This window comes from Equus caballus, chromosome 31 (genome assembly GCF_041296265.1).
Source record: "Equus caballus isolate H_3958 breed thoroughbred chromosome 31, TB-T2T, whole genome shotgun sequence".
NCBI classification, from domain to species: Eukaryota; Metazoa; Chordata; class Mammalia; order Perissodactyla; family Equidae; genus Equus; species Equus caballus.
The window spans coordinates 8,448,257-8,470,327 of record NC_091714.1 but is presented as its reverse complement, the minus strand read 5'-3'; the positions used below and the strand labels follow the sequence as shown (position 1 = coordinate 8,470,327).

General features: G+C 48.8%; 1 protein-coding gene across 2 annotated transcripts in view; it reads left to right on the top strand.

Annotated features, from left to right (window-relative positions):
• Nucleotides 1-1,475: 1,475 nt before the first annotated feature.
• Nucleotides 1,476-22,071, top strand: part of IGF2R (insulin like growth factor 2 receptor) — a 115,813-nt gene continuing 95,217 nt past the window's right edge. Inside the window, exon 1 of one of the 2 annotated variants that reach the window (XM_023632974.2) lies at nucleotides 1,476-1,813. In XM_023632974.2, the coding sequence (XP_023488742.1) occupies nucleotides 1,665-1,813 (149 nt within the window). In that variant the 5' untranslated portion in view covers nucleotides 1,476-1,664. Of the gene's footprint in view, nucleotides 1,814-20,914; nucleotides 21,100-22,071 lie in introns of those variants that run through there. The other variant, XM_005608119.4, reaches the window with a different exon arrangement.

Sequence of the window (22,071 nt, the reverse complement as noted above, 5' to 3'; positions counted from 1 at the left end):
GAAAATGCTCTTTTTCCAAATAATGGTGATACTAATTTTAATGACTTAAGGTGGTTCTATCAGACCTTTCTATTGCAAAGATATTATTTTCTCTTTATTAGGGAAATATACTTTGAGACAAAGTGAATATTCCAGTTTGCAATAATTTCTCACCTGATGGTTTTAGCATCCACTGAAGATCTTTGCCATTATCTATGAGACAATTGAAGCTGCAAAATATGAACTCTGTCTTGATGCCCACAGTTGGACATCTGAGCAATCCCTTTGAACCACTACAACATTTTCTTTTCTTGCATTGTATTACTCTTTGGCTGTACAGCAAAGTGGCTAAGCCACTATGGGACTGTCTAGCTTGGGCTCAAAACCTGGCTTTTTCACTTACTAGCTGCGTGACTGGCCAGTCATTTAATTTCTCTGTGCCTGAGTTTCCTTATCTGTAAAATGGGTGCCATAAAGATACCTCTTTTAAAGGATTGTGTTAGGATTCAATGAGCTAAATCAAAGCACCAGAACATTCCTCAGCACATAATTACCCGCTCAATAAGTATTAGCTATTATTGAATCATGATTATTTGTATGCGTTTGAATCCCAGCTTTGCCACATCTCAAAGCGTCTCTGGGCAAGTCACTTAACATCTCTGTGATCTCCTTCCTAATCTATAACAAGATTTCTGCCTCAGAGGTTTCTGGATTCAGGCTTGTTAAGTGGTAGCAGCGTCTGGTACGGAGTTGTTACCATCGTGATTATTCTGTATCTTTTTATTTGCTTTAAGAGACGGTCAATTTTTTGATAAATCTGAAAAGATTTACCTTTTTACTTTCACGGTGCCTAGCTCAGAGCCATTCATTCATAGCATGGCTTCAACAAAATACTCGAATAGAGGAATTAATAAAGATTTGTTGAGTGCCACTCGCTGGATAGTTACACTTTCGCCTCCTTTATATTTCACGTTTCTGTATTTGTGCCTCCCTCCTTATTGCGGGAAGCCCAGGCTAGGGAAAGAACATTCCCACAGAAGGTCATGAGAGGCCCTGCTGGGCAAAGGTTGGAAACCCCCGCGCAGGGCTCGGCGATTTGACTTCGCAGGGCAAGAAAAGTGTGTCCCCATTCGTCACGGATCCAAAGCCACACAGCTGTGCGGTAGCCCTGACAGCTGGGCACTTGGTCGCAGTCATTTTATCTTCCCCTACCTGCGAGTCAAGGCTGGGAAGCAGTTACTCCAAGTTGGGAAGCACCCGTGTCGCGAGCCGGAGCGCGCCCTGCGGGGGGAAACTGAGGCCGGGGCCGGGGGTCGCGCACCTGCGCCCGCGTGCCCCGCCCCGCCTGCCGCGCCGCTTGCCGGCCCGCGCATGCCGCGCTCACGTGACCCGGTGGGCGGAGCCGGCGGGCGGGGATCACCTGAACAAGGGAGTCATGTGAGCGGGGCGGGGCGGGGGCGGTGCCGGGCGCGGTCACGTGACGCGGTTCCGGAGCCGCTGCCGCCGCCGCCGCCGAGCCCAGCCGAGCCGCGCGCCCCTGGGCTCCCACTCCGCTCGCGCTCCGCTCGCGCTCCTCGCCGCCTCGCGTCGCCTCCGCCCTGGCGGCGCGACCAGGTCCCGGGCGCGGTCCCCGGTGGTCCAGGGCCGCTCGTCCCGCGCCAGCCGTGCAGCCCGGGCCCGGCGCGATGGGGGCCGCCGCCGGCCGGAGCGCCCACCTGGGGCCCGCGCTCGCCGGCCGCCCGCCGCGCGCCCTGCTCCTGCTGCAGCTGCTGCTGCTCGTCTGGGCCCCGGGGGCCGCGCGGGCCGAGGGCGCCGACTTCCCCGAGCTGTGCAGGTGGGTGGCCGCCCGGGCGCAGGCTTCGCTTGCCGTGCCCCGGGCGCGCGGCGGGACTGGGTGGGGGTCGGGGGCGCTCGGGGGTGGGGCTGGGGTCCCTGAGTCGCCTCTTGTCCGGGCTGGGGTCCCTCTGCCCCGAGGGAAAGTTGCTGGCGTGGTGGCCACGGCAGAGAGACCGAGAGGTGGTGCGCGCGGGCGGGGGGCGCGGGGGACGCGGCGCCCTGGCGCTGGCCCGGGGGGCGGCTGCCTGGCCACTTGTGGCTGTCACTAAGTCCGGGGCGGCTTTGTGTCCGAGCGGCCGGCCGCCCCGAGCCGTCCGGGTGACACGCTGCGGGCACCCTCGCGCCCGGCGTCTGCCCTCTCGCAGCGGTGCGCCTGCGAAAGTTGGAGGACGCAGGAACTACAGCTCCGCTTTGTTCCCGCTCCACGTTGTCCTCGAAGTTCCACCGGCGGGGCTTTGGAGAGGCCCCTGAGTGCAAAGACTCTCCCTCACGAAGGGCCCTGGAGTTGGGCGCGGGGGGGGCGGGTTTCAGTTGCTGATTGATTTCCTCCGTGCGGGTTTTCCATTTTCCCTTGAAAGTAGTTTTTCTGCAGAAGGTGACTTTTTTTTTTTTTTTTTGATCAGGGGAGCGGGGAGTGGTCCTCCTGTATCGGCTTTCGCGACTTTACCCTTCGCTTCTCCGAACCTAACTTCCTGTCTAGTTGCTCACATGATGTCATTGTCTCCGGAGTGGATCATTCTCGTGGAGTCCTGCTCTGGGAACCATGATTGTATAATCTCTGGTCCCATCGAGGGCTGTTCGTGTCTGGCCATGGCCAGGAGTCCCGGGGCTGGGGAACTGCCAATTCCGAGAATTATCTGACCAACCTTCTCTGGACTGTTTCGGATGATGGGAAATCCAACTTTTATTTATTTTTTAAACTTTGGTAGAAAGCGAGCAGGAGGAAAAGTTCTGAAAGACGAGGGAGCAACCCGCGGTTCTCCCTGGTGCTAGCGAGTTCCTTCTCAGAATGAAGTGAATTTGAGCCCACTTTGAGCTGAACTTTGAGTTTGTGGTGGGTTTATGGGGTTCTTATTCTTCCCTTCTATCAGAGATGGTCTTCTTAGCACCCTTGAGTTCAGAATTTGCAGAAATTAGCATTCTCCGTTTTTGGAAGGGCGAGGGAGAATTGACTGCACTTTAGTTTGTAGGCCAGTTGCTCCCCTAAGATACATAGTTACTCAAGTAACGAGCATGATGCCGGAGACCGCCGGCCACTGATACAAGGTCAGGTTGCAACAGACATTTAAAGGAGGGAGTTTTGGAATAATGGCTACTGTGACCAGACACACCCATAAAAAGTTAACTTAGCTGGGAAGTCGAAGTCTTGGTCTTGTTAGCAAGCTGGAGTTTATTTCTTAAGAGTTAAGGTTGAAGTTGGCCTCAAGGGCAGACCCAGATTCCGTGGCTGATGCAGGAGGCCCTTACCTTCCGGTTAGGTGACTCTTCCCAATGTGTTGAACCTGCATTCACTGACCTCATCTCCAAGTGGAACACGGCCTCTTGGTCCAGTAGGAAATGGCCTTTATATCTTCAAATACTTCTGGCACAGTCCCATGTGGGCATAACTTAGTGAATACTTGAGTGGTCTGAAGGGTGATAGGCATTGTTAGTGTGATAAATGTGTCCTCTGCCACCTTAGACTATCTTTAATGTTGATTTGTTTGGTTTTTCTGCCAGATTTCCTTCGCATGGCAAACCTCCCATTCCATTCGGAGATGGGCTTGCTCACATTTCTTTCCCCTGTTACTGCTGTGTGGTTTCCTGTTGAGACTTCTCCAGAGCCGTGTTGAATCTGCTTCAAACCCAATACCTGCAAAGTGAAGTTTTTGCTGTTTGTTCCTGTTTTCGGTGGATACCTTGGCTTAAATACTTCTTAAGATTTTTTGGGGGGAGGAGGGGGTCAAAAGTTTGTGTAGTACTTTTATGGCACTGGCTACAAGTTCCTCACCTCTAGCGCGTATTTGAAGAATGGCAATGTGAGCTGTTTTTTTAAGCCAGTGTGAAAAGTTGTCCCAAGTATCACCAAAGCAGGATGTGTTAAGCTGCCGTTTTATTCCATCCCCTGGAGTCCATTTTGACTGAAATGTACATAACTCATTTGGCTGAAATGTACATAACTCAGCCCGTTATCCACTATGAGAAGGGAAAGTAGACTTCTGCAAGTGTTGTTACCGTGTGTGTTTGTGCAGCTCAGTCACACGGCAGCCGTCCTCACAGGGATCACAATTCGGAATGTTTGTAAATTCCCTGTTTGTACCATGGAACACATTTTCCCATTGAAAACTGTCTTGTCCATTGTGGCTTGGTGCCTAGGGCAGAACCCAGATCCCCATCATCCACGCCTTGGGTTCGGAGTGCCCAGACACCGTCCAGTTTCAACTAGACCCTTGTCTGGCTTCAGCCAGACCCTCGTAGTTAGTTCTCTTTGTCTCGAAAAAATGAAGTTGGTTTTCCAGGGAAACATCTTCTCTTCCCCAAGCCCAGGTCTCTAAAACCCCAGAGGGTACTTTTCATCTGTAGTCCCTTTGGACCAACAGGAGGGAACTCCTGGCCAGCTTCAGGGCTGCCTGCAGGGCACCTTCTGGGCCCTGGGGTGGGGGCAAAGCTTCGAGGCCAGCTGTGGCCCTGACCACTCCTGGGGTCAGGGTGCTGGGCAGGGGCACAGTTATGGGGAGAGTGGCGAACCCTCGGCAGCAGCTCACACTACATCCGAGCACACGAGAGATGGGGTCTCTGCGCGTCATGCCCTGAAAAGCAGGGATGAGGGCAAGCTTCCCCAAGTGCATGTGGCTCTGTAAGTGTTCTGTGGAGAGAGTCATGCATGGGTGTTTTAAGCAAGAGGATTGCTGCCCAGGTGTCTCGTGTGGTGGAAGAAGTTGGTGAGTCTTTGTCACTCTGCTGTTTCTTGGGAGGTGGTGTGCCAGCAGAAAGAACTGGAGGCCAGTGTGACCAGCTGTGGGACTGGCATGTCCAGAGGTCCAAAGGGGTGTTGTGTTGATGAGGGATGTCTGCAGGTCACTGGGGCAGGACCAGAGAGAGCAAGAGGAGAAGGGGCCCAGGGGCACGGGGGGCAGAGGTCAGGCCATGCAAAGTCACCAAAAGTGACCCAGATGCTCTCCGCTTGTCGATAGCTTACTCGTTACTGTGATTTACGCTTGTGTAACATGCCACCTCACATATATAAGAGGTGAGTTTCCACCCCTGTATTTAGGTGTTAGCATCCTTAATGAGTGAGGTCTTAACAGTTTGTACTAGTTATAAAACAATGCATTGGGCTGGCTTGATTTAAGTAGTTAAGTACTTTAAAAGTTATTCGGAACAAGTTTTCCCCCAGTTGTTTGGATATAAATGTTGGAAAGGTTTTATTATAGTGTGGACAAGAGAATAATGAAGCCAGCTGGGAGCCGGGGTTGGTTTAGTTGCTGTCTCTAAGGAGATTTTTTTCCTGCAGGAATGATGCTTATATGCTTAATTTGGGCCACATGTTAAACCTGGACCACATCCATTTGTGCGTGTACATTTCTTGCAACAATACGTGTGTGTAGACGCCCTAGATTCTTGATTATGGGTACATGAGATCTCACACATTATTTCTTCGAGTAGCATCCTGACAAATTGCCAGGAAATGAATCTTTTATCAGTGTTTCATAGAGGGGTTTTTAAAAGAGGGCATTGAGAAAAATAATTTAGATCTTGTCTTTGTTTTGATCTCGGCATATAAAACTGTATGGTTACTAGGCAGAGAGAATTCAACAGGGTCTTAGAATGGGGGCTAGTGGCGCAAAGTAGCTGATTGCTTTGCAGATACTGTTGTTTCTCTTCTTTTTCTGTTCTTTTTCCTTTGAATTGTCTCAGCCACAGAGACCTCTTGGTAATGCCTCCCCTGGTCGGGGATGGTGTTTGAGGAGGGGAAGTAGCTGAGATCTGGTATACTTAGGAGTCCTTGTGTTTTCCTCAGCACTGACTCATGACCAGGGAGGGACAGAGGCCTGAATTTATGCTTTACTCCTGGCAAGGTGACACAGGACTCATTTATTCTCCAAGTATTTCTTAAGCATTTCTTAAGCAGAGGAAAAAACTGGGAGGGATCAGAGCTGGAATGGAGACACCATAAACAGAACACCACACTGGGATCCTGGAAGGCTGCTGGCCTCGACTGCTCTGCGTGGGGAGGCAGCAACTTTGAACACCCTCCACTTATTTTTGTTAATTTTAACAAGCATGTAATCTCAGTTTTGATTTTCTCTTTGATCCAAGACTAATCTAGATGTTACTAGTTTTTGTCTATTATGAATAAAGCTCTTGTGAATATTTATGTACAAGATGTTGTGTGGACCGGTGCCATCCTTTTGTTCTTGGGTAGATAGATACCTAGGATTGGGATTGCTCAATGGATGGTGAATGTTTACCTGGATGGGAGCTGTCAGACTGAATTCCACAGTGGTTATCTATTTTGCATTCCCACCAGCAATATGTGAGAGTTCAAGTTATCCTACATCCTTGTCAACACTGGATCTTATCAGTCTTTTAAATTTTAGCCACCCTAGTGGGTTTGTAATGGTATCTCGGTGTGGTTTTAATTTTCCTATCTCTGCTGACTTACGATGTTGAATATCTTTTCTTGTATTTATTGGGATGCCTAAGATGTTGAACATCTTTCGTGTGCTTATTGACCATTTGGATAATCTTTGTTGTGTCTCTGAAAAACAGGCCTTTGCCCCTTGTCCCTTAAAAAAATTTTTTTAAAGAGTTTTGAGAATTCTTTATTTATTCTGGATACAAGTCCTGTCTTTGGTATGTGTAATGTGTCTTTCGAATATTTTTCCCAGTCTTTGGCTTGCCTTTTCGTTTTCTTACTAAATCCTTTGAAGAACAGATATTTTTTGATTTTGAGGAAGTTTTAATTTATCTTTTTTTTTTTTTTTTTTGTGGTTTGTGCTTTTTAGAGACTAAGAAATCTTTGCCTTCCCCACGGTTTCTCAACCTCAGCCCTGTTCACGTTTGGGCTAAATAATTCTTGGTTGTGAGGACTGTTCCTGTGCCTTGTAGGGTATTCAGCAGCATCCCTTGCCTCTCCCCATTAGATGCTAGGAGAAACCCTTCCCTCCCCCACAGTTGTGACAAACAAAAACGTTTCCAGGCATCTTAAATGACCCCAGGTGGGCAAAGTTACCTCCAGTAATTAAGAACCACTGATCTACTCTAAGGGCAAACAAATTTTCTCCTATGATTGTTTTCTAGAAGTTTTGTAGTTTTAACTTTTATATTTAGCCCTATGATCAACTTTTTGAGTTAATTTTTATATAGGATGTGAGGAAAGGTGAAAGTTTGCTTTTTTCCATGACTCTGTGTGGTTCTGTTTACTAATATTTTATGTAGGATGCTCACAACCATGTTGAAGTGAGACGGGGCTGTGATTTTCTTTGCTCTGCTGTTCCTGGCTGAGTTTAGTATCAAGAATGTGTTTGTTTGCTGGGAAGAGCTGGTTGGCTTTTAGTATTTTACATGCCCTGGAACAGTTTCGTGTGAGATGGACATTTTCTCTTCCTTAAATTCTGGTGGAACTCACCAGTAAAACTATCTGGGCCTGACGCCTTTGAGAGGATGGACTGTAGAGGAAGAATAGTTTAAGTCTTTTCAAAAGAACTAGCGTTTTGTCTTGTTTACCATCTCTATTACCATTTATTTTCGATTTTATTAATTTCTGCCCTATTGCTAACTTCTACCTCATTTTTCTTGTTCTAGTTTGAGTTGAAAGCTTCGATCTTTTATTTTAAATCATTTTATATAATTAAGAGATGAATTTAAAGCTGTATATTTGTCCCGAAGCACATACCATTCGTTGGTTTTGTTTTTATCCTTTAATTCTAAATATTTCCTTCTTGGACCCAGAAGTTCTAAATGTTCAAACTTCCTGGACCCACTAACTTTTTAAAAAAATTTTTAAAGATTGGCACCTGAGCTAACAACTGTTGCCAATCCTCTTTTTTTTCTTTCTGCTTTTTCTCCCCAAATCCCCCCAGTACGTAGTTGTATATTTTAGTTGTGGGTCCTTCTAGTTATAGTACGTGGGATGCCACCTCAGCGTGGCCTGATGAGCGGTGCCATGTCTGTGCCCAGGATCCGAACCAGAGAAACCCTGGGCCGCCGTAGCGGAGCGTGCAAACTTAACCACTCGGCCATGGGGCCGGCCCCCCACTAACTTTTTAAAATCATTTTTTCCCCCAGGTAAATGGATTTTTCCCCCATTGTGGCCAGTAATTGTGGTAGAATTGTTGACACTTGCCTTGTGGCCTAGCACCCTGTCAAGTAGGCAGTGTTCTGTATGTTTGGAAAAAATGTTCTCTTTTTGGGTCAGAGTTTCATTAATTGTGCTGTTCAGTTTTTCTGTATTGTGACGTTCTTTGTCCTGCTTCATTTGTCTTTTAGACTTTGTATCTAGTTACCACTTTGGACAGGGTTCCAGAAGAATGTCTTGTCTCCTGTCTCCTAGCTTAGCAACTGTCCTGTTGTTCTAAGTTCTTGAAGTCTTCTGTTGATTTTTTTATTTCAACAAGGTCTCTGATTGATGTATACAGTAGTTCCCCCTTATTCGTGGAGGATACGTTCCAAGACCCAGTGGATGCGTGGAACCGTGGATAGTATTAAACCTTCTGTATACTGTGTTTTTTCCTATACGTGCATACCTGTGATAAAGTTTAATTTATAAGTTGGGCACAGTAAAAGATTAACAACAATAATAATAAAATAGAACAATTATAATAATATAGTGTAATAAAAGTTACCATAGATCTAAGCAATCTCAGCATATGATTGTTTTTCTTATTACGTCGAGAACTTTGACTTTTTCACTTAAAGGCAGCACTTTACGGCTTCTCTTTGGCATATCCGAATTGCCAGGATCACTGCTCTTGCGCTTTGGGGCCCTTATTCAGTAAAATAAGGGTGACCTGAACACAAGCCCTGTGATAGCTCGACAGTCGATCTGATAACTGAGATGGCTACTAAGTGACAGATGGGTGAGTGGTGTATACAGTGTGCATCCACTGGACAAAGGCATTTCTCATGTCCTAGGTGGGATGGAGCCGGCTGGTGTGGGATTTCATCATGCTGCCCAGAATGGTGCACAGTTTAAAACTTAGGAATTGTTTATTTCTGAAGTTTCCCACTTAATATTTTTGGACCGTGGTTGACGGCGGGAAACTGAAATTGCAGAAAGTGAAACCGTGGATAAGGGGGGGACTGCCATATTCGCAGCTGCCTGTTCGTTCTTCGTGGATGCCACCGCTTTCGTCATCCCTCCGGAGATGTATTGTAAGGTTCTGCTCTGATTGCTCTGTTAATGCTCTTTCCTGGGGCCCAATTCCTCTATTGGAGTTTGTCGTCTTGTTTTCATGGTGTTGGTGCCCTGGTGACAACTGGCGATTCCGGACTGTACTCTTTGCAGCAAGGACATTTGTGGCCTCTCCTTGTGCAGCTGTGCAGGGTAGGGCTGGAAGCCGTTGTTGGCATGTGGCTCTATATTGTTTCTGAGGAGATGAGGGATGGGCTGGGCGTTCCTCTGGCTGCTGTGTCTCTGTGGCTGGTCTTGAGCCTTAGGTCGTTTTCGGCCCTCCCGAGTATCCCCCAGCCCTGTTCCCACCCGGAGACAGCTGCTAAACCCATGTTGCTGTCGATGGGCGCAGTGCAGTGTGTTCCCTCTGCAGCTGCAGACAGGAGAGCTGCATTATTGAGTTGGCGGTGGCAAGTCCTGTCTTTTGTCTGGATCTCAGCTTCCTCCTCAAGAGAGCTGGGAGTTGAGTTTGCAAGTTCCTGTCCTGCGTTTGAATCTGGGCCCCTCCTTTACTAGCTCTGAGGCCTTGGGCCAGTTACGGATCCTGCGAGGTCTTACTTTCCTTGGGTGTCACATCAGGGTGCTGATCCTGCTGTGAGGGTTGCTGTGGGGATCAGAATGCCATTAAGTGCCTGGCCCGTCCTCTTGTTCCTGGATGGTGGTGGCGGCAGTGACTGCTTTTATCTATAAGTTAGAGTTGCTACATTGGATCAGTGATATTTTTAGCCTGTTGCTCTGCACCCCCATTAGCTCTCCATTGGTGCCTTGGCGTTTCTTCTTTACCCCTTGTGTACATTGGCACTCCACCTAAGAGTCTTTTTGAGAAAGAAGCCTTTCCGTCATTTAAAAAAGTTTTAAAAGCACTGGACTCTGATTCTCGGAGTCCATTTTGTCTCCACCATTCTGTGGTTCTGAGGAATGTGTCCTTCAGGATCCCGTCAGTGCGAGCAGCAGAGAGCCCCACTCAAATTCCCTTAAACAGGGAGGAGCTGGGCGATAGGAGGTGTGGGATGTGGGCGCGTGCCAGGTGCCATATGTTGGGGCGGGCCCCGGGCCCTTCGTGCAGTTTCTTGGCTTCCCCCTCCTTCCTGTGGTGGCTGTAGCACCGCCACCGTCCATGGAAGGAAAGAGAGCCTCCTTGTTCATCTCCTGGAGGAGTCGAGAAGTCCCAGCTGACTTCTGCCTGGGGGTCAGTGGTCAGAGGGGGCTCCTGTCCTCACTTAGACCCCGCCAGGCTTCCCTGGAAGGAGGGAGCGGCTGCTGGACCGGATTCCAGGGATCTGTTAGAGGGGGGAACGGGGAACAAGAAGGCAAGCCCGTGGGATGGATGGCAACGCACATCGTAAACTCCACTTTGCTGTGCAACTTACAAAACAGCTGCTGCTGGCTGGGTTTTTGAGGTGCCCGAAGCAGCGTATCATCTGCCTATTTTTGTCTCTGTGTTAACCAGTGCAGAGGGCAGTTCGGTGTAAACCCTCCCCGGCCGGGGAAAATCCCAGTCCCTCTAGCTCCTGGAACATGAAACTTGCCCTTCACATCACTAGAGATGTGGGGTAGGGCTTTTCTTTTTCCTTTTGTGGGCTGTAGATCGCCGCTCGGCCGGGGCTGGTGGGCGGGGGTGGGGGGGGGGGTCGTGCTTCAATAAACATATGGAGGGCAGCTTCCTCTGGGCCTGCGAGCAGATTCCTATAAGTGTTACTGTTCATAGGGGCCAGGAGAGTTGTAGGAAATCAGGGAGATTGCGAAAGTATTAATTGCAGCTTTGTTTTAGGATATGGAGGAAAAGATGAAGGAACAGGGATCAGTGAGAAGTGGCCTTTGAAATGTGGTTGCCAGTGAGCGGCCTGGGGGGAAAGTTGAGGAGCTGTCTTTTCAACTGGAACCTTTTTGGTTTCGTGCCGCTATTCTTCTTCACACTGACGTGTGTGTTGTGGTCAAAGGTGTGAGTGCACAGGGAAGGCTCGTTCAGGGGTAGACCGACCCTTGGGTTTTGCTTGTATGTAAAATTATTTTGTTGCGATCTGTAGGAATCCCTCTGTTCTAAAAACCAGTTCTACATTTTAAAACACTGCTTTTGTACCGCAAACAAAAAACTCCCCCAACGCTCCCTGCTCCTCGCCCCCGGCCTGCAAATAGAAACCCAAACCACCAGAATGGAAGCGCTGAAGGAGTGGGTTCCTAGAAATGACAAGCGTGTGTCTCCAGTGAGTCAGCCTCCGGGTTCCTGTGAGGCTCCTCCACCTGCTGTCCCTGCAGAAGTGTCACCACAAACAGACGGAGCGGCAGCCCCAGCTCGCTCCTGTATTTTTAGAGTTGACCCTTGAGAGGAGGCAGCGTGAGTTAATCGCTTTGGTTCATGTACTGAGGCAGGAAGAGGAGCGGGGGGCCGGGGCTGTTTTCTAGAGGCTGCACTATGCCAGGGTCTTCCTGTAAGGTGACATTGAAGGTGACCATGAAGGAGGTGAGGGAGTGAACTGTGCATCTGACCAGGCGAAGAGCAGTCTGGGCTGAGGGACCCATGTAACAGCTGCTCTGGCAGGGAGCATGGCTGATGTACTTGGCAAATGGCGAAGGGGCCATTGTGGCTGGAGCAGCAGGAGCGACCAAGAGAATGGAAGGAGAGGACTGGAGAGAAGGCAGAGAATTAGCTGGGGGCCATTTCCTCTAGGCCATTGTAGTGACTCTGACCCTTTTTTTTTTGGGGGGGGGGTGAGGAAGATTGGCCCTGAGCTAACATCTGTTACCAGTCTTCTGCTTTTTGCTTGAGGAACATTGTCCCTGAGCTAACAGCTGTGCCAATCTTCCTCTATTTTATGTGGGACGCACCACAGCATGGCTTGATGAGTGGTGCTAGGTCTGCTCCTGGGATCTATACCCACGAACCCTGGGCCACTGAAGCAGAGTGCATGAACTTAACCACTACACCACCGGGCCAGCCCCATGACTCTGACTTTTATTCTGAGGGAGGTGGGAGCCTTGGGAGGATTTTGAACAGAGGTGTGATGTGGAGGGGGTGGCCAAAGGGGGAAGCTGGGATTTTTGGTAGACCAGATAAGAAATGATAATAGATTGGACCGGGTTGAAGCAGTGGGTATGGTGAAAAGTGGTCCGGTTCTGGATATTTTGAAGTGGAGCTGATAGGATCTGCTGATGATTGAATGTAGGATGTGAGGAGAAGGAGAAGAGAAAGGATGACTCTTAGGTTTTCGGTCTGAGCAATTGAAAGGATGGAGTTGAGCTTGTCAGAGGTGGAAAGGGCTGTGGGAAACGCAGGTGTCGGGGGAAGCAGGTTTGGCCTGGTCATGTTGATGTTGAGATGCTTACTGGACATCCGAATGGGGAGGTTGGGCAGTTATAGCTGTGCCTTTGGGTTTAGGGCAGTGCTTTGGGCTGGGGAAGTCAGTTTGGGAGCTGCCATCGTATAGATGGAAGACCACTGGATGAGATTGCCTGGGGAGTGATGGAGGCAAAGTCTGAGGTACAGTCATGCATCGCTTCACGGCAGGGATATGATCTGAGAAATGCATCATTAGGCGATTTTCTTGTTTTGCGAACATCGTAGAGTATATTTACACAAATCTCGATGGTACAGCCTGCTACACACCTAGGCTCTATGGTACTAATCTTATGGGACCGCCGTGGTATATGTGGTCCATCACTGACGGAAAGGTTGTTACGTGGCGTGCGACTGTGCTGAGTTCTTAAAGGTGTGCTACATGACAGGGAACAGCAGAGGAGGCTGACGAGGAGCTGCTGGGGAGCTGGAACAAGCACCACGAGAGAGTGATGTCCCAGAAGCCCAGCGAAGAGCGTGTTGTGAGAAGAGAGTGGTCAGGTGTGTCAGGGGCTAAGCATCCGGCAACGTGATGCCCGAGAAGGGACTGGTGGGTTTGGCAGTGCCGAGGTCTTTGGTGACTGCGACACAGGTTTCGGTGAAGACTCGGTGGGTCAAAGCCCCGTTGGAGTTGAGGGAGGATGGGAGGACAGGACGCAGAGACAGCCGGTTTGGACCACCTGGAGTTCGGAGTTTGCTGCAAAAGGGATCAGAGAAATGAGAGGGGCTGCACTGGGATGTGGCATCAAGGGAGTCTTGTAAAAAGTGGGATATATCGTGAAAGGTTTGTATGCTGAGGGGAATGATCCAGCACAGGGAGAAAAATGGGTGATCCAGGGGAAGGGAGAGAAGGAGGGAGAAGAGAGAGAGGAGACAAAAGCGATAGAGGGGAGGGCTGGGGGTCAGGGCGCAGGGTGGGGGTGGAAGGCAGGCTGTGTGAGGACGATGCAGGAGGTTCGTAGGTTTGATGGGAACGTGGAAGTTTCTAGTTCAGCGTCCTTAGTCAACTAGGATCCAAGATGTCCGCTAAGTGTAGCAACTTCGTAAACAGCTGCTTTTTCTCATCAAGTTACATTTCAGTTGGTGAGGCTTTTCCTGTGGCCATGTGGGGGAGGTGACACAGGCTCTGGGGCAGAGCAGGCCTCTTCAAATGCTGGCTTTGCCGCTCGCTGCATTTTTGACGGGAGACAAGCTCACCGACCACAGTAGGCCATCTTTCTGTGTCTGTAAAGTGGGGGGGCAACACCTGCCTGGAAAGGTTGGGCGGAAGTCAAGTGCCGGTGTCCACGGATCATTCAGCGAAAGTGTGGGGCATGTAGTTGCTCAACAGATGTTCCCCTTATTCTTCTTAAAAGCTTTTAAAGATTAGGTGAGATAATGCTGCTCTCCTTAAAGGAAGGCGTGAAGGTGATACCTGACTTGGCACTAAAGGGGCGTGCTGTGTGTTTCCTTTTCCCAGCTGGGTGTCGGGTTTTGCTGAGCTGTACGTGCCAACCTGACATTTGACGCCAGCATCTTCAAAGCAGAACCTTTTGTCCTGTGTGAGCCACGTTGGCCCCGTGAAGAACCAGCCCAGATAGTGGCTTCATGAGCATCATGAACTAGCCAGCGAGTGACTGCCCAGCCCTTAGGAGGGCAGACTTTCCCCTGTAGTTGGGGCGCTGACGGACGGGCACTGGGTCCGGGAGGGTTTTCCGGGACGTTGGTGCTAGCCGACTAGGAGACTGAGCATTCAGGTTTCAACTCTAGGCTGTGGGCTGGGTCAACTTTAAATGCAGTTGAATTCACACATCCGTATAATTACTCCAACCCTTCTTTATGCGTATGGGGAATGAAGGATGGGAACATTCAGATAATTACTCTGATTTAAAAAAATCCTCCCAGGGCAGGGTTGAGGGTTGAAATACCGGCCTGCGTCCCGATACCCTAGAGTTGATCTGAGCGAAAATGCAGGAGGCGCAGCCCAGGGAGGACAGCGCGGGCCTTTGTGGTAGCTTTATGTCGTGGAGGGTCACTTGCCGATTTACTAAGAATTCCACACATGGCGTTTCAGTGAAACCTCTTTGGGAAGAGTATGTCCTGCCCTCTTCCCCCTGCTCCTCTGCCAGAAGTTTCTGATTAATCGGGCCTCTGTTCTGGTGGCAGCTGGTGGCTACATGGTGCGGGCTTGGGTAGGCCTGAAGTGGCCGGCCTGTCCTGAGAGATCCCAGGAGGCAGCTGGGGTGTGTGTGTGTGTGTGTCTCCATGTGTCCTGAGCCCCTGGTCTCTGTCTTGAGCTCTGTCAGCCCCCTGGAGATAGCCCAAGACAAGGGCTTGCCCCTCCCTCCCTCTCTCCTCTCCAGTTCCTTGCCAGTGTCATGTGACATTCCTTTAGGCGGCCCCAAGCCAACTTACGTTTTTTTGTAAACTTAATTTTTAAGCAGTCTGAATCCTTCTATTGATCCAGATGAAAGCCTTAGATCATAGTCTCTCAAAAGCTCGACTTTCTGGTCTCGATTTTCCTCCCGGTGACCTTGCGGAGGACTCAGGTTCATAGACGAGGAAGCTGGGCCTCAAGAGAGATTAAGCACGTCCCGCGCAGCTGGTCCGGCCGGTATGGGGTTCAGGGCCGGGGCTGGGGCTCTCTGCACCGTTGCCATGGCACCTTCCTGAGGGAGGCTCACCTCTCTCCTGCATTGCCTCTGTCTGCCCATCCCCATGCTGGTTTTGAAAGCATGATTGGGCCCCAACACCCACACCCTGGTGCCCTGGGTTCTGGTGCTGACTGGAGCCTTGCTTCCAGCCGGATCCCTCTCCAGCCAGCTGGCTTCCTGGCCCCAGACCCTGCTTTACTACCAAGGAAAACCAGAGACTAATGTTTGGCACATCCTTGCCGCCTTTGTTTTTTGCAGGCCCCATATCTTTATCCACAGCTTTGTGGGTTTGTTAGAATAGGAAGTGAAGTACTTCCTATATATGCTCTGGCCGCGCCACGTCAGGCTCATGTGTTGCCCAGTCTTCATATCAGGGTGGGGATTTATCCCTCCAAATCAGATTTTTCTCTTTTAGTGTCAACAGCGGCAAGTTGTCGACCACCGTGGTTACGTTTTGCTCTTGACATTCTGCTGCAAATGTCCATTTGGGAAACCGTGTCTCTTTCCATGTCCTCCTTTCTCCCTTCCCCTCTCCCCGCTTCTTAGTTTAGGAGACTGTTCCAGACTTTTGAAGATTAGTGGGCTGGGTGTATGAGCTGAGAAACTATCTGCAGTAGTGAGCCAAATGATTTCCAGAATATTCTGCTGGAGGACTTGGATGCAGGCCAAACGCAGGAAAATCTTTTTGGATGTTCGTGCTGGAAAGACTTTGCATTCCCCTCGTCCCCAAAGTTTCAGATTTGCTGCTTGCTCTAGAGTCAGAAAAACATCCCTCTAGCCAGTGACCATGTTATGTGAATTTAGCTCATATATCACCAACTGGGCTATTTTTTTTTTTTAAAGAAACCAAATTATAGATTCGCACATGCTCATTAATTTTATTACTGATTCTATTCTACCTCTCTCCTGCTTTATATACCGATAATTGGAGGCCAGTAATAAAACGTTTAATAGCCACATGACCATTCCTATAAACCCGAAGACTCACAGGGAGTGAGGGAACTAAGGTCTATTTCAAAAGACCGTGGCCCTGTGACAGTCCACGAGGAGAGGGCAGATTGAGAGGTCATGGAGCTGTTTTGTGTGGGAGGGAAGGAACTCGGTTTTTCTAAGATATTTTTCCTTAAGGGGTTGGGCATGCCATACATTGTATAATTGAATTTTGTAGACTTTATTTTAGATGTTAGCTGTTTTAACAATGAAAGAACCCCAAATTATATTTTACAAGGTATTGTAGTTTTGCAGGTATTCAGTGATGACGTCCGAAACTTGAGAGGTGTCACAGTAAGACACCAGTGTCCAAGAGTTTACAAATATTGTCCTGTTGTGCCTCTGTGCCTTTTTCTTCTGACTTCTCTCTTTCTTCCGGACAGACATTTCTACCTCGGTCAGGGGAGGTGGCTCTGCGTTTCTCTTCACTAAGCTTTCTGAACTCCAGGCAGTTGTGCCAGCCGGTTAGATTTGCTACCCCGAGATTGTTCAGTCCTGACCAGTTGGGTTCTGAATGTGGCGTTTGCTCGAGCGGTGTTGGGCAAGGAGAAACGCCTTCCTGTCTCTGCATTAGTTGACAGTATGCCACTTGTGTGCTTCCTTCTCCCTGGTAATCTGCCAGCACCTTTCAGGATATTATGAAACTTAAACCAAATGAGGTTAAAATGGGACCTCTGTGCCGCTGAACGGCCGCAGACTGACTGCGGGAGTCCAGGATGGTTTCGGTAGAGGCGGTGGGGTTACAGTCGGGGGCAGACGGTCTTAAGCTTTCTTGAACTACGGGAACCACCCAGCCTGTGTGCTCAGCTTCCACGGTGAAGTTAATTGCCCGCGTCCAGGGCATATTTCAGCCACAGAATTCGCTTTAAAACCAGAGATCTCTGCAAGTTGTTTGCCTGGGGTGTGACTTCTCCCCTGCCCGGTTCCCTGCTGGCTCTGATGGTTTGATTGTGGCGTGTTCCCGAGTTCCTGATGACACTCACTGTGGGACTCTCGGTGGGGTTTTTTTGGAGGGCAGCTAACTAGTGAGCTAAGTGGTCATTTCAAAGGAGAGTGAAGCTGAGATGAGGAGAACGGTATAGATGTGTACCTTTGTAGTGGACTCCTCACCCAGCTTGGGTAAAAAAGTGAGGCGAGTGCAGCCGGGGGGAAGGAGGCGCTGAGGGCCCTGATACTCCTTGTGTGGAAACCAGTTGAGTGAGGGAAGAGAGGTTGCAGAAGGCCGTGCCGCTGGTGTTTGGCAATTCGCACTGTGCAGAAGAGAAAGCAGAACTGGACGGAGGGTAAAGAGCAGCCGAAGTTGAAAACTTGGGGAAGAAGTTGAGCTAGGAAAAGTAGGGGATCTGTTGATCAGCGTGACGTGGGGCGGCCCGGCTCTTCAGAGCTCACCGCTTCTCATCAGGGGCCATCGTCGGAGGGACTCATTCACTCTGGAAATCTTTGTGCCGTTCAGAATCTGTCATTCTAGTGGCAATAATTGTGACAAGATTTCAACTCAGGTTTTGTGGAATTATTTGCCAGTTTCAGTGTTGTAACTGAAGCTAAGTATTTTCTGAAAAGGTAAAAAAACTTTAAAAAATTGATAACACACGAGGCAGTTGCCCTTTGTGTAATCACTTGTCCTTGGGGCGTATTCCTGGCCTTGTCATCTCATGATCAGGAGATGCTGGGCAGGGGCTTGACCTTTCTGAGCCTTAGAATCCTTGCCTCTCCGGCTGAGGACCTTGGGAGAGTTGAATGATGGCGCCCAGTGCCTGGGCGGCTTTGCTCAGCGGGTGTTAGCGCCCGTGCTGAGAGCTGTGCTCTGATGCGTTCCTGGTCCACCGGCCCGGTTTCCTCCTCCACCCGTCAGTAAATATTGATTCTGTGCCTGCCAGTTACTGTTCTGGGAGGGAAAGCGTTCATGTCCAGAGTAGTTGTTGTTGGAGATGCCCGACACCTAAGATCGTGCCCTGACTGGTGGGGAATGCCAGTAGGGCTGGCGTCAGGGTTATGGACGCGGGGGGACGAGCCCACGAGGTCCAGGGGGCTTACTTTCCGTACATGTCGATTCAGAATTGTCAGGTTGGCTTTGAAATGCGTTTGGATCTTTTGAGAGTGGGAGGGGGACATCTTACACCCTGGACAGTGAGGTAAAATGGCAAGAATTTTGCTTGCTCTTGCTGATTTTCAAAGCCAGGATTCTTGCACAGATGGTTTTGCGTCCAGAAGAGCAACTGGGATTAAGCTGCCTCCTTCGAGGATGTGAACTGAATTTCGCAAGTGGGCAGGGCTTCTGGGTGATGTTTTCCAACGACCAGCTGCTGCTTCGGACCTTTGTGGTTTTCCCTGCCCCTCATCCCTGCATCCTGTTGTTTCCCTCGTGAGATGGAATATGGCATAGCGCCAAAGTGACTTTAGAGGACTTGACAGTGACAAGTGTTAGGATTTCAAGAAAATGCCCACTGGGCGTACGTACCTCTCCTGCTGCAGGACATGCTGGGGGCGCAAATATGTTTAAAACATTTTTATGTGTGTCTTTGAGTGAAGACCACATTTCCACAAAGCTTGCAAATATTTTCTTCCAGAGGTTTGGTTCTTGCTAAAATTTCAAATTTTAATATTACAGCTTAGTTTTCTCTTTGATCTAATATCTTGGTCTCCTTTTTTCCTATCAGTTTTTTTTCCTCAAGTCTTTACTTGTATACGCTCAAATAGCTTGGTCTAGAATGTTGAGTGTTTTGTGAATCTCAGCCGAATGGTCTCCCTTCGCTGTGAAATAGTCATACTGCTGGGTTTCCGAGTTTTGGCTGTACATGTTCACTTCCGGTAGGGAATTTTCTAGTCGACAATCTTTTGGACAAAAGTTTATTATTCCTCAAAGATATCATTAAATTTTATTTAGTCTGCAATACTTTTATTGCTTCTGAAACTATTCTCTGGTTCTGGAATATGACCACGGCGCTTTTAAACTTCAGCATAAATTTAAAGAATGATTTCAGCCTGGGACATTCTGGTGGTTTGGCCTTTCATGTGGCAAAGAGTCTAGAATCATCTAGTTTCAGACACGTGATGTTTTTTAGAAAGTGCTTTCGGATAGTTATATATGACTTTCAAGTTGATTATGAACTAGTCTTTAAAAAATATTTCCTACTCGGGGAAGCATATCTAAATGATCGTTTGACTAGGGTGCATCCCAGAGTACATAATGGTTTTTGAAGTGTGATTCAGGAGTTTTCAGAGAGATTGTTGCAACTGAATGGCTATTTCTGAGCTCCTAGTGATGCAAGTTACCAGGTACGTTCATTTGTTTTAAAGCAGACCTGTGTCCGTTGGAATCAGAACATTTCAAGTGCTGACGGCCTGTAGATGCCTGCAGGGTATAGTTTAGAGTCATGCTGTGGCCATTCCTTCATTTTTAGGTGATGTGACTAAGGGCTCTTCACCCAGGTGCTGTGGGTTGGGTATGTGACTGGCACGGAAGGTGCCAGCATAGAGGGGGCTGCCCTGTGGAATGTGGTTGGATCAGCCCCCTGAAAAAAACTAGCACTCAGGTCCTTTCATAGGATCCCCCCATTCCCCTAAACACTGATCATTTCGAGAAATCTTGACAAAGCAAGTATGAAATGCAAATCGAGAAAAGGAATAACACCAAAGGAAGCGAGACTTTTTTTAGGGACTCTGATTTCCAGATAATCAGGACAACATCCCCCATTTTACACTTTTTTAAATGTGTTTTCTGCCCTCCAAACACACACTCTTTTCATTTACCTTATTGAAATATCATCTTTGCAAAAACAGTGGTGTATTTCTGTTTTTAAGACAGGCATAGCATTTTAGGTACTGCATGGATTTCTTTGGTTCTTCGGAGTTGATTCCTACCAGCTGACTCATTCTAAAATGATACCTTTATGTACCTCTCTCATATACTCGGGGTTGTGAAACACTTTGATGACGCCGCTGCCAAGGTTTTAAATTTGATGTCTACTATCTTGGAAAACCTCAGTCATGGCCCCTGGGTAAGAGATTAGCATTATTCCTTAAGTAACTGTAATCAGTAGAAAAATTTGTACAAATTCTTTGTGAATAAAAACACTAGCTTGAAATTTTAAGGAAAAATCCATAGTGTCTTCGAATGGCCTTCCTTGGCTTCAAGTACAAAATCAAACTGCTTCCTTTGATCTGCAAGGTCCCTGTGTGGCCAGGTGTCCCCAGCGCCTCGCCGTCACCTGCTGCTGCCCTCCTGGTCCTCCTCGCTCCAGCCACATCGCCCTCCTTTCCTTCCCACCAACGTGCTGAGTTCTTGCCCGCCTCAGGATCTCGCAGTGGCTAGTCCGGCTGCTGGAATATCCCTCCCACCGTATCTCCCCCTGGGTTGCCCCTTTTTGTCCTTCAAGTCCCGGGGCAAATATCATCTCAGAAGACTTCCCAGTCTAAAGTAGCTCTTCGCTCATTTCCTGTCTTATTACGCGATTGTGTTTTTGTCTGCGCTCACAGGTATGATAGGTGGAATTATCTTGGGAAATTGTTTACTTGTTTCTTTTCTGTCCCCTCCTGGGTTAGACACTCCAGGAGGGCAGGGACTCTGACTCTCTTGATCATCGCTGTACTCCTCGGTGCCTCTTTGATGACTTTCGTGCCTGGCAATTCTTGGGTTATTTTCTCGTGCCTGCCTCGAGTTAGGAGACAGCTCTGAGGTGTTACTGGTGCAGAAGCTGAGCTCAGTGGTAACTGCTTTCCATCCTGGCGACACCCCAAGGCTGGGCACTTACCAAGCACACCAGCCTGTTTTTCAGGTTTCCAGCCGATGGCTGTCAGAACTTCAGGGGAGCGCCACCCTGCCTGAATGCTGACGTGTGTTTATGTCCCTCGGCTTCTTGGCAGATGGATCTGATCCGTCCCAGACCTGGGCTCAGGAGGAGGCTCCGCTCCTTGCCTGCCGACATTCCCGCTATTGGGGTTGCTCCATTGCTGTACGGGGCTATGGGGAGACTGCTTCTGGGGGGGGTGGTGCATTGCCTGGGTTTTGTGCCGAGTCATTGCCCTGCTGCCTGGTGCATGGGGAGCTCTGGGGAGTGAATTGCTACTTCTGTGATGGAGTGCTTTCTCTCATCAGGGCGGTGCTGCTCTGGGTAGATAAACTCCTGACGCACACAGTGGTCTCAGGGCCCCTCGGGCTCAAGGTCTCAACCCCAGCCCCCCACACAACGCCTGGGTAGGCCGAGCCTGAGCAATTCTGATTTAATCTGTCTCCCTTCCTTTCAGCCGTGCTGTGGCATTAATACAGTATCTTTGCATCTTGCAGGGAACTTTGTAGTCAGTTTCCTCTTTCTTTGTCTCTATCTGGGCTGAGGACATTATCCCTCTTTTACAAAATGGGCAAAAGATTGTCCCCCGGGAAGAGTGGAGAATTGAGAATAATTGTTTTGACAAAACTGACAAACTATTATTTTGTCCCAAGGATGCAGATTGGTTCATTAACAATTACTCAGTGTCTGCTTTGCCAGAGGTTTGAACAATGAGTTTTTAATGCATGTAAAATGCTCAATGTAGTGGATCCACCTAAAGTTGATTTTGTCTGTTTTTTGAATCAGGTCGTTGACTCATTGTACAACTTCACCTTGTCAGCTCAGATCTGAACTCTAGCTGTAAAAAGTAAAACCCGCAGTAGAGCTGTCTTTCATGCCGTAACTAGTTTTAAAGTTAAAAACAGTCCTGTGACTTTTCAGCATTCCAGCGTGATTAAAAAGGTTACTATCTTACATTCATCATGATTCTTGAGCAGTTACTTATCTGAGTTGATAGTCTTAAATTAATGGCAGACTTTTAAGTGTTTTGATGATCCTAGAGTCCTGAGGCGGCTTCGGGGTGGGTTGAACTAGAATGAGGTGGTATTTAGTGGTTTCTGCCCTGGCTTCTGTCCAGCTTCACATAGTTTGACTTTA